Raw genomic sequence first — 13,041 nt, forward strand, 5'->3', positions numbered from 1 at the left:
AAAATCCACATGGATATTTCGGTCCCCCTACCTTAGTTTGACAACTTACTTTTAAAAATGAAAATATTATCAGTAATTTTGTTTTTCAATAAAAATTGAAGTACAGTAGGCCCCTAATGCAATTAATGTTTTACAAATATGAATGACTTCTAACATTTGATAATATTTTGACCTGAAAACTTGTTCCACCCATTTGTGACTAAAATAATTCAGAGAGGAACTCAAACTATATATTGATCTAACCATCAATTGATGGGAAATTTTCAGCTCAAAATCTTGAGCATGTCCAAATTGAAACTTTTTTTATGGAAATTTTGTAAGTTAAAAAAATATAGAAACTTTGGTTATGGCTTATATCACTTGAGAAATGGGTTATGGTCTGAGGTGTAGTAGAACGGAAATGTAGCTAATACAGAACTTCCCCTCTGATGGACAGTTGGAATCGGCTACATCTCATTCTACCACTAGAGAACTAAACAGCATTGGTTTAAAAGATATCACAGTTAGTTCTTTGTTTTATCTAATTAAAGCATTTTATGGTTTAGCCTCCTACATATTTTCTTTTTTTCTTTGGTATTTTGGTGATATGTCTGAATCCCCATAGGGGACGCCAAGATAAGGGTGTCAATGGACCGGTTTTGGACTGGGCCCCATCTAGTCCAAAATCAATTTGAATGGATTAGACGGACCAAAAAGACATAGTGGATTGGACCAATCCAGTCCAAAATATTTATTAGATTAGACTGGATTTGGTCTGTCTGTAATAAATTTATTTTGAATTTGGTTGGATTAAACCAATATTCGGTCCATTGATATAAGATAAGAATATATGTGTCAATGGATCGGGTTTGGATTGAAATCAATCTAAATTAAAATGAATTTGAACAAATTGAACGATCCGAACATTGAATTGGACCGATTCAAAATGGTCCAAATTATTTATTAGATTGGATTGAACATGATTCATTTGTAATGGACTCACATTGGACTGGATCGGATTGGACCAAATCCAGTCCAATCAACACCCCTATGCCAAGCGCAGCACCACACTCATATAACCCCCTCCCCAAATTTGGTGATAGCAAAATTTGAATCCGGCAGGCCCCATTTCTACTGGAGCAAACCAGCTAACATGCCAACTGAGCCTCCTACATATTTTCTTTGCTCTTTCAATAATAGGCTACTTTAATTTAACATCCTTTGCCTTTATATCTTTACATACTATAAGTAAATTTTTAAAGAAAGGGAAAGGAAAGGAAAGGTAAGGAAACCTATACAAACCTTGTATTGATTTTCATACCTTTTCCTTCTTTTCCTTACCTTTTCCTTCAAAACAAACATAGCCTAAATGATGACATTAAGCCTATTCTTGAATTATATATATAAAATGGCAGCTCAGTGAATAAGGCTCCTGCCAGTGCAAGGTCTATAGAGTGACAAATATATGCAACTTTACCCTGACCCTTGCTGATCTATACATAGAGAGACCGTTTCTAAGATTTGAACCCTGATCACCTAGATCATAGAACAACCTACCCTTATCTCTAAATTCTTCTAATGCATATATGAATTATGTTGGCAGTCTAGGGTAAAGAATTCCAATCATAAGGAAAGGAACCAATCAGCCCAATTTTTCCTTCACAATTCATTGACTTTAATGGCTTTGAGAAAGGATAAAGTTACTAAATAAAGTAACTTTAAAACAGATTTGAAATATAAGGACCTTTTGGATTCAGACCCCACCATCAGCTAAATATATATGGTTTCTAAGTGCTTTGCCACTTTTAAGCTAAGTATGATTAATAAAAATTGATAACCAATCAACTCATATTAAAAGTGGTAACCCACTGCTATTCATGGGGTTTGAATGTATGTATGTATGCATGTATGATACTTGAAATACATGGTTCTAGAAGAGATTTGACCAAACAAAACACCTTGTGAATTTGAGTACGGATGGTAATTTTTCCCATTTTTCCAATCCCCATGGGACCCGCCCCGAATGGGGATGATTCCCCCATGGGGATATGGATGGGGAAATTTTCATCCCCATTGGTTATCCCCTGCTTTTATATATGTATGTATCCATATATGTACATTAATATTATCAAAAGCGTAAATTACAAAGACCCCATGTACTATGAGGTTAGCGACAAAGATCCCCATGTACTTTAATTTGCGACAAAGACCCCACTGAACTTTAGCCGTTAGACAAAGGTCCCTTCCATTAGCGTTCTGTTAGTTAACTTCGAAAAAAAATTCCATTCAACTGTTTAAAATTTTTTAAATCCACAAACTACTCTTTCTTCTTTATCTGAACGGTGAGAAGACATCACCAACCATATCACCATGGATTCCAATGACCACAACGACAACTAATTTGTTCAATCCTCTTCAATTGGTGGTTTTTGTCCTAAAAAATCACATGACTGGTGATCTTGCTGGTTGTTCCATTCTTTGTTTTCACCCTGATTTGTTCAATCCTCTTCAATTAAATTGGTGGTTTTTGTTCCTTGTACCATTCTTTGCTTGATATAGTAATTTCTTTGTAAAAGGTAAGTAGCACTTTGGTCTTTCTCTTGTGAATGATATCAAGAGACTTGGAAAGAGGCTAGTATTGGAGGTCTTTTGGTCATCCTATTCCACTATTCGTGTGGGTAACTGGTGGTGAATGTTGAGGGTGAGTGGTGATCAACACTGGTGGGGAGTAGAGGCGGAAGCAAGGGGAGAGGAGAAAATGGTGATTGGTAAGCAACAAAAAAGGGGGAAGGGAAAGCAAATATTAGATTAGGTTAGGGTTTAAGAGAAAAAGGGCAATAAAAAGAAAACAAGGAAAGTTCATGTGAGTATTTTGATAATTTAATGCATTTCGTCATTGACTTAACGACTAGGGCGTATTTGTCATATGATAAAAGTTTAGGGTGTCTTTGTTGCAAATTAAAGTAAAGGGGGTCTTTGTCACTAACCCTATAGTGCAATGAGAGTTTTTGTAATTTAATTACCCTTTTTAAAAAATATGGTTGAATATATTTGTATTTTTTAATAAGATTGTCGATTTTAACTATTATATTTTTAACTTTTTAAATGAAATAAAAAGAAAAAACAAAATGATTAAGATCATAAAAAAATCATAGGAAACCTTGTGGGATAGGGATGGGAATGGGACAGCGATAGGGATTTTTGCAAGTACAAGGATGGGGAGCCACTCCCATCCCTACCCAGCCCGCCCCCTTGCCATTCTTAAATTTGACAAATACCGCCTTATTGATCACATTTTTTCAGTAGGGTCATTTACTAGAACACCCCCTATAATTTCAAAGATTTACTTAAACTTACCCTATAGTTTGCATTTTACTAAAACACCCCTTATAGTTTGCAACCTATTTACTTAATTGACATTTCATTAAGAATTGTTTGTTTTTCCATCTAAAAATAGTAATATGATCACCTAAACTAAGTTGAAAATGTTCAAGGGCATGGACCCATGGTTGTTTATTCCAAAAGTACCCCTAAACTGAGTGAAAAATGTTCAAGGGTATGGATCAATTGTTGTTTATTCCAAAAGTACCCCTAACACTTTTTTTTTGTATAGAAAACAAAGTATATATTTGGTTCCGTTTACATTTTTCATTCAACGTTTATACTTTGTTTGCTTGCAAAACCGAGAAAAGTAATAATTACAACCGTTTATGACGATTAGGTGCCACATCAGCATAATAATGAAACAACGCCTAATCGTTTGAGGAAGTTTTACAAAATAACTTCCCCAAACAGTAGGCGTGCATAGAAACCGAAGACACATTTTTCTATTCTCGATGCATATAGAAGAACATGAGAGGGGAATTACTGAAGTTGTGCCTATGTGACAACATTTATTGAATAAATGCCCATGGTTCCAAACACCCTCAAAATTGACCAAATAGAGAAAAGTGGAGTGGTTGTACATATTTTATTAAGGACACAAATAATATTTTTATTTTTTTATTTATTTTGATTAAATTTATTTGAATAGATGTTGGGGTTAAAACTGCCATTTTTCACTTTCATCTAATGAAAGATAGTAAATTTTTGGAAGATGTTTTAGTAAAGAATCTTTCCAATATAATAATCTATTTCTGGTATCTATTCCTTACATCGTATCATAGATAGTGCCTCGGTATTAATTGCACGTGACTTGCCGCTTGTTAAAAACCAAAATTCATATTTCCCAACTTATATGGGAAATTCCAAGCAACAATGACATTAATTGCTTTTGAAGGGTCTCCCATCTGCTGATTCGACGCTATAACTAGTGTACTAAGTAATGAGGAGGATGTGAGACATCAAACATAGTAAATTAGCAAGCATACATCATCTCTAGCTTTATCCAATTGTTGCTGATTGGAGGAAAGAGCCTCTGGTTATCTATGCTTTTCTAAAATCTAACTAGACAGGTTCAACTCAGCAAGATCTCTTAATCCCTTGAGAGTGGTGATATCGAGAGAGAGAGAAATTATAGGATTTGGGGAAGATTCTTTTTCAGCAGATAAATCCAAAAGGAGAACTTTAAGCTTCCATAAGCAAGCTAAAAGAGAAATATATAGCTTTTCACAGGTGTTGCCTCCTCTGAGTCTGAGGATGTGAGGATGTGTGGACTGTGGATGCACCTTAATTAAAAGTGCTTTCAATATTTGCAATGCCTGGTCCTAGCAGGGGCACAGGGAGAGATGCCACGGTGTTACCTTCTCTGATCTGAACCTGCCTTTGGCTTTGCCAATTACCTTGCCTCTGTCTGAGGTTTTGCCTTCTCTGGAAATTCGTGGCATTGCTTTCTCTCCTGGGGCTGTTGGGGCACCTTCGTTTTAGTTTAAATTACTCTGGGCAACCAATAATAATCTTAAACCCTCCCAATATTTTAATTTGTAAAGTACACTGGCATCATCGATCTCAATCGCTACTTTTACATTGAAGGGAATAGGGGATAAAATTAAAATAACTAGTATTCTTTCTCTCAAATGCCATCTAAGTTAACGATGTAGCATTATGTTATCTCCTATTTTTCTTTTGCTTGTTGGACTTTAGTACGTTAATGAATTTTTCTTTTTTGGTTAGCTAAGTTAATGAATTTCCAGTTTTCCAATTGCCAAGACAAAAAAAGCGAATGCCTATGAATTTCCAACGCGTCAGACCACCTCTTTGATTTTCGTATCTAAACCCTAACCTCTAAGCCCTAACCCTAAAGTCTAAACCCTAAAATCGAAGTGTGAAAATATAAAATGCATTTGCTCGGAACGCATGTCCTCCGATCAGGTCGGAGCCGAATATTTCCCACGAAAGAGAAGTACGTTTCTAGGTTTCCTTGAGCTACAATCCGAAAGAACTGTTTTATTAAGGCGTTAAAAACTCTCTTATTGACAGTCCATCATCAGACAGTTTTTTTTTTTTTTTTTTTTTCTTCTTTTTCTTTGGGGCGGGCGAGGGGGGTGAAAAACGAAAAATCATTTAACACAAACAGTCTGCAACTACAACGCTTAAAACGATTCCCTCAACAAGGAGAAACGAACTGAGCCAGTTAGGGGGAACAAACAACTATTCCCCTCTAGCTAGCAGGACAATTCAAGCAAGCCAATCTGTGAGTAATACCATTCGCTGTTCTGGGGAATATACTGAATCTTTATCTTCTCAAAACACGTCAACATTTTCCTGAGATAATCAAAACCAGTCCAGATTTCTTTTTTTTTTTTGGAGGGGGGAGGGGGGGGGGGGAGGGGGTGCACTGAATCTTCATATAAACGGCGTTTGAACAACATAATGATGTCACAATTAAAACCTCCAACCCAGCTTACAAAACATAAAACCAAATAAACTCAAAATCTCTAGTAGTGTGATTAACGCCATTTTCACTTTGTTTCTCATGATATTAGTTTTGGTTGAAATTGAAAATTGACCCCAATAAGATTGGTGTAGACTAACTAAAGCTTTCTAAGCCGTGAAAAAGTATTTGGACTGTCAAACGATTAAAAGAGAAATAGTTTTAAGAGTGTAATATATCCATTTGATCAGAAACCCACAAGTGTAATAAGCAGAATAAAATCCATGTTGAGTAACCTTTTTCTAGGGCGAAAGTGAAGAGGGCATCAGGCAGGCACCAGTTGGTGAAGTGATCTGCAAATTAAACCCCAGGACCAGGAGGAGGACGGCTTAGGTGTTCGACATACCGATGAAATGCAGTTAAAATTATCTTAGAAATTTATTAACAGACAGAGCCCATCATGGAGAAGAGACATGCATGCCAAGTACATTATACTCGTGGTGGAAATGACACAGGGTCACCTCGGTGATTGAATACCAACCTACCAAGAGAAAAATGGCAGAAATCCAATCGAATTCCAGATGGAGGATATATAGTAGAAATAAAGCTGCATATCCGCTATTGGCTGGATGAATACTTTGGGTCAGAACCAGTCCTTTATTACAACAAGCAAGTGCAATACTTTACACTGCAACATCCCAAACCCAAACCTCCAAATCAGGAATTTTTATGAACGGTGATGGTCATCGGAGAATTAACGAATTCGAGCAAACCCTAGAAGAACTATTTAAGCGGTATAAGATCGAGAATCAGATTAAACCTTACCAAGGTAAGGACTCATTAATGTGGACGCCATTGACCGTTACACTGAAAACTGCATGGAAAAGGAAAAGAACTAAAAAAAAAAAAGAATCCTTTCCGATGGGGCTAGGTGTGGAGGATATGGCAAAAACATTTTGCCCCTCAAGATATCAAACTTTCTTTGGAAGCCACTAAAAGGAAAACCGCCGGTAGCTAGCGTACAAGGCTGGTGGAATCCCCTTGTGCTCCAAATGCAAATGCTGTGTGAAAAGGATCCAAATAGAATCCAACGAGCACTAGTTTACTACAAGTACTAGTTCTTGTGACAAATTAAGGTGTGGAGAGAGAGAGGGAGGTATGAGTAAAGATGCAAATCCCCCGGCCTATATAGTGCTTTAATTAATGGGGGCCGCCGGGCGCTGTTAACCCACGCCAAGGAAAGGCCAACAACAAGAACCAACTTCACGGTTCTGATTGAACTCGTCCCTGTTATGCAGCAACACTACACAACCTCCATGGTGTGCATCTTACCGGTGGGAATGAGACGATGAGAGTACAGAGAGTGCAACAGAGACGTAATTGGGGTAGCGACAAGAGGAACCCATTAGCAGATCTTTTGTGCTAGCTGAAGAAGAACTCCCCAGAGAATGCAAAGAGCATGCGCGACCTGATAGATGACCGCTCCCAAACATCAGAGTAATCCCCTCCCCTAGTAGGTGTGATTGTATAGCTGGGATGGTCAGGCGCCCGCCCAGAGGTCAGGTCTATGCCCCCCCCCCCCCCCCCCCAGTTTGTAATTTGGGTTCGAGTGAGGATTGTAAAAGCATTTGTACAGGGGGTAAAGAAGGTTGAAAGAAACCCCCTTCCCTTCTAGCTATACCTATGTTTTCAGGCTTCATTAGAATTTTAGGTAGCTGGCCACCCACCCTTCCTTCCACACCTGGAATAGATTTAGGGTGCAAAGGAAAAAGGTGTCTATCTATTTGATAATAGTGGAAACCTAGCCAAACATCCGGGTGGTTTGATTTTTGTACCATTGTTAATTACTACTTTAAAATTTCTTTTATTTTTTTATTCCAAATTTTATATTATTATTATTATTTAATTTAGCAGATACCTGCAATTTAAGTAACAAAAATGCTAAATGTGTGGGCTCTCCCCAGTTCTTTTTTTTTATCGTTAATTCCCAAACTAAACAGCTTATTACTTTCATATAGTATAGTTAGTTGGGCTTCCTAATACTTTGAATTGGAAAGTAAACCTAGTAAACTGTGCAAATTAGTTAATTTGGTTTGATTTCATAACAAAATGATTTTGCCCTAGTTGTACTATTATAGTTCATTCCAAACTAGTTATGGGCGAAAAGATATCCAAAAGGGTAGTAAGGTGCATAACTTGGAGAAGTTGCTCACGATCAACTCGGTTGGTATTTGAAATAAAATGGAATCAGCCCATTTTAGTTTTTCTTCACATTTGACAGCAAAAATTCATTTTCTAAAATGGACTCACAAACTGAGTTTAAGTAAAGCTGAGAAATAGTTCATTTCTTGAATAATTCCTAAAGAGACCATTCTAATTCTCATTAACCACTCTCTTAGTGAATCAATTTTAATTAGATGAATATGAATTTATTTCATTTAACTATTTACAAGTGCTCCATCAATCAATGCAAAAATTCACTCTAATTTGATTCATTTAGAAATTCTCTATATGATTTTTCACCTAATTGACTTAACTAGATGGAATTCAGAATCAACTTAACTAGGATAGAAGAAGAAACCAAAAAAAGAGGTGTTTATATATATAATCTACGCCTGGAGTGAAAATCAGAAAAGAAGCAGATGCATGAGAAATCGTTTAAATACATCATCTAAAAGGTCTTATTACAATAATTTCAATAAAAGTTAGTTATGTTCATTAATTCTTTGAATAACCACATTTCACTTTTTATTCACATTTCTGAAATAAATCTAGCTATACAATTTTGGGAAAATTATTTATGTATGGTACTTGTAAATTTTCACTTACAATCAGGAAATTAACTTATACCCACTAGGTCCTCTTTATATTTAACCTTTGTTATTACGGTTTATGTTAACTTCATCCGTCAAAGACGAAGTGAGTTTTGCTTTGTTTTTCCTCTCCTTACTTTCTTTACAAAGCCCAAATGTATGTTTTTCCAATTCCTATTCTTTCTATTTTTACTCTATTTTAATTAATTTTCCATTTTCAGTTCGGATAACTTGATAAAAGGCTAAGTTCATTTTCAGTTCGGATAACCTCGTTCAAAATGGAGTTTGTGCTAGGTTAAGAATTTAATGGGCACAATTTTAAAAATAAGGAAAATTAGTACAAAAGAATTTTCTGCATCATCCATTGTTGGCATAGGGAATTAAAAATATACCTTTATGATAATTTTCTCTAGATGATAAATACATGGTCTCAAATGCAATGAAAAATTGAAAAATATATCACTTCATTCCAGGTGTACTCCAACTTGCTCATAGCTCTTAGGTAATTCAAAACATTAAACAAGAATTAGTTATATTTATCAGTGGATGTGATACCATCAGTAATAGGGGAATGGCCCTAGCCCTTTGTAGGGCAAAACAGAGGCAACTTCTCTCCCATTTCCCATCTCAACCTACCCAAACAACACTACCACTTGCCTACCCATCCACTTACAAAAGTTACAAGGCCCAGAGAGAGAGAGAGAGAGAGAGAGGATGTCTCCAGAGTCCAGACCGGCTGGCAGAGAAACTGATAGAGAACTTTCAAGCTCCCTTCCCCAACTTAACTCAACTAGCCTCTATATTGCAGTCTCAAACTGAAGTCTTATAATTTCCCAAGCTTTTGTTATCATCTGTCTGAAGTTTTTCATCTCATATTTTCAGTCTTTCTCTGTCTCGGTATCATGTAAGCACCCACAACCATCATTGTTGTTCCAATCTTTATCTCCTCATCTTTTCTTTCCCATATCCATCAAGCATCTCTATATCTGCCTCTATGATGCCTTTTATGCTTGCAGGAGACCTGAGAGGAACCCATTGGACCTGAACAATTTGCCCGAGGAGTATGGGAGAGACGGAAAACAGGTCATTGAGGAGAGCTCCGCTGTTGGTAGGACTGTCTTTATAATCAATATAAAAAGTAAAAAATTGAGAATCATATATAGTTGCTCTTGGTTTTCATGGAAGAAAGCTTCAATCCAGTTGCTTTCCCAAGTGATAGCAAAGAGTGCAATTTTCCTCTTTCACATACACATAAAGAGACAGCCATTGTTATCTCTTTCTTTTCTTTCCTAGTGAAGACTCAACAAGAAGGATTAGTTGAATGAAACAAGAAAAGGAGAGATTCTGGGTTTATTTCACCACCACTGCTAATATTTCAGAAGATAACAGTTATTATTATGTTTATTTTCAGTTTTATTCATGATATGTAGGAGCAGGGAAGGTTTTGCTCGTTCACGAAATGTCTCAAAGAAGTTGCTTTATTTGCCTTGTGTGTAGGTTGTAGGAGAAAGAAAAGTGGTGGAAAGGACGGAAAAGATGAGTACGGGAAGGTCTACGAGTGTAGGTTTTGTTCCCTCAAGTTCTGCAAGTCTCAAGCTCTTGGTGGACACATGAATCGCCATCGCCAAGGCAAGTTCATTTAATGCCACAATTAAAAATTAATCATCACAGGTGTTCATTATGCATGAAAAATTTCCGGTGATATATATTGACAAAAATACATAAATCAATCTCCCATCCACAAAAGCTACTACATATAGAAGAAACCACTGTGTAAATGGAAGTTCTTAGCATTACTGATTTGAATTGAAGAAAGCACAGTTTGAATTGAAAAAAAAAATATCGTTTTAATTTCCCCTCTTTTCTAAGCAAATTTGTTATTGTAGCTGAAATTCTTTCTGGGCTTGGGTCTGATTTGATTTGATTTGATCTTTGTGAGTTCAGAGAGGGAGACAGAGACCCTGAACCGAGCTCGTCAGCTGGTATTCAGTAACGAAAACTTAGCAGCACAGGGGGTCCCTCATTTAGGGTATGTAACGGAACCACATAACACACTAACTTATGTTTTGTCCACCTTTTTCTTCCTCTGCTCAGCAATTGTCAATAATTTTTTAATGAATTCTTACTAGAAAAATATAAAAACCTAAACAAATAAGTTAAGATGAGGCATATACAGATTTGGCAAAAAAAGAAGGTATCCTACTGTTTCTTGATTTTATCACTTGTGTAGTGAACAGAGAAGAAAATGGTCATCAACCAAACCGTGAGTTACAGTCATCAAAGTTTGAACCTTCTTCACCCTCTTTTTCTTCTCCAATATCTTCACTTTATATTCTCTTTCCAAACCTTTCCTTGTACTGAGTTTAGATATGCAGGTTGAGAGATCTGAACCTCGGGGGCAGCGGCGGCCAATTCATCCCAACACCAGCAGCGAACTTTCACCAATGTGGCAACATGGGAGATCCATCTCTACCATACAGACCAGTTTTCCCGCCGTCAAGATTTTTTCCGGGTTCTTCATCAACAATTTTATCACCAGTACCACCACCTCAGCCTTACCTTTACGCATCGACTTCTCGCGTTGTTTCATCACTTCCAGTCTCCGCTCAGTACACTCCTCACCCAGTGAACGATTACTTTGTCGGCAACGTCCTTGCTGGCAACTCTCACCGACACTCGAATCAGGACTACGTGCTGGGCTCGGCGGAATCAAACTACACTTGCATTGGGTCTCCTCTGGGACATGGGTTCCCGCCGGAGGATGGAAATGTCCGTGAGATGGGGTTGTCAGCATCGGGTGGTGGAGGAGACGGGTCACAGCGGAATCAGGAGGATGGACTGAATTGGGATGGTAGCTATGCAGGAACGCAGCAACGTCTGGATCTTTGTTCGACCAATCAGTTTCAAGATGGGTTTTAAGATTGAATGAAAGCGGAAGTTCTAAGACCTGCAGTGACACGCCATTCTCAAAGATAAACCAAAACAACTGGCAAATGGGGTCATGCAAGAAAGAGGAGCCCTTTTTTTTCCTTCCTAATCAATTTAACAGGTTGAAGGCAGCTTTTGAGCTCATATATACCCTCAGCTACTTTGGCTTTGTGCTTGGTTTCTGTGTGTATGTGTGTGAAAGGGAAACTAGAGGTGGGAGATGAGTGGTGCAGACGAACAAGAAGTTAGATATCAACTAAAAGTTTCCAATCCTTTTTGCATTTCGAGTTCGTTTTGCATGACAAAGATTTTCCCCTCTTTTCTTTTACTAATATCTGGAATCTAGCGCTCTCTCTCTCTCTCTCTCTCTCATTCTCATTTGGGTCTCTTTTAATTTCGTGAAAGAAGCAAGCACAATATTTGAAATAGACTTAGAGAATAACGGTGATGTTCCCTTGTTCCATTACTAATTCTTTCTTGAGATGAACATAAAACCTTTCTAGCTATTTTCTAACCAATGCTAAAAACAATTACCTCTATAATACAAAAAACATATATTACCAAAAAAATATAATACAAAAAACATAGAAGTTGTAAATTCATTTGTTTCTCTTATTCTTTTAGGCGGGTAAGCATTTATTTCAGCGTTCAATATGTTTGAGGTCCAGGTTTTCTATTTCCCCTTTCTCTTTCCAAGTCCTGAATTAAACCCCGTAAAGTAATGGTGACGACACACTAAGAGTTCTTGGCTTGTTTCTAGAGACTCGAATCATGCAGCCAAATCAGTAACGGTGAGGAAGTTTAAGAAATTCAACCAGAATGTTTTATATTACAATAGTCATAGAATTTCCCTTCTAAAAGCTAAAATCCTCACAGTTGATCAACTCCCTCTTGGGTTCAAGCACTGTTGGAGGAAAAAATCCGCTGTGCATGTGGTTTTAGCCTTTCATCAAGGGTTTTTCTTTTCTTTGTCTCTTCCTGTAATAATAGGTCTTTTGGGTTCAAGCCTATAACTAGAAAGAATTCCATCGTTCCATGGCCCCACTACAAGCATGCATACAGCATACATACATACGTTTTTGTGGTGCAATTTTGTTGTATTTGGACACTGAGAACTAAGGTCTGGGGTATGAGTTGGAATACTTATATCTTAGCTAGGTTAGGTATTTGGGTGTGTGAATTAGAACATTCATGGTATTTTAATTGATACATTTAAGGTAATTCAAACCTTCGACCGGAAGGGTGTCTCTTGGATTAATATCCATAAGAATTAGGTGTTAAATGGACTAACCCAACAATGACAGACCCCCTGCTTTTTCGAATAACTAACCCAAAACATTAGATCTGATGTTATGAATCTTATGATAACTAAAATAATAAAAATGTAAGAAATATAAGTAATCAAAAAAAAGAAAAATAAAGCATATAAAAGTGTAGTTAAAAGTAGAAGTACAAAATCAAATAATTAATAATAAATTATTTTTATCCATAAAATTAACTCTTTTGTGC

General features: G+C 36.9%; 1 protein-coding gene across 1 annotated transcript; it reads left to right on the forward strand.

Annotated features, from left to right (window-relative positions):
* The first annotated feature begins 9,194 nt into the window (after window positions 1-9,194).
* Window positions 9,195-11,813, forward strand: LOC148854842 (zinc finger protein JAGGED-like). Its single transcript, XM_088986715.1, has 5 exons — window positions 9,195-9,508; window positions 9,621-9,712; window positions 10,102-10,233; window positions 10,549-10,633; window positions 10,980-11,813. Coding segments are annotated over exons 1-5 (855 nt in total). The 5' UTR covers window positions 9,195-9,506; the 3' UTR covers window positions 11,524-11,813.
* Window positions 11,814-13,041: the final 1,228 nt, after the last annotated feature.

This window comes from Nelumbo lutea, chromosome 4 (assembly GCF_056320005.1).
Source record: "Nelumbo lutea isolate HS-2025 chromosome 4, American lotus-T2T, whole genome shotgun sequence".
Taxonomy (NCBI): Eukaryota; Viridiplantae; Streptophyta; class Magnoliopsida; order Proteales; family Nelumbonaceae; genus Nelumbo; species Nelumbo lutea.

Bases quoted from the DNA above. Each gene is read 5' to 3' on its own strand.
- LOC148854842 (XM_088986715.1), top strand. The intron at 9,713-10,101 runs GTAGGACTGTCT...CCTTGTGTGTAG, and splicing joins TGAGGAGAGCTCCGCTGTTG to GTTGTAGGAGAAAGAAAAGT. The intron at 10,234-10,548 runs GCAAGTTCATTT...TTGTGAGTTCAG, and splicing joins CATGAATCGCCATCGCCAAG to AGAGGGAGACAGAGACCCTG.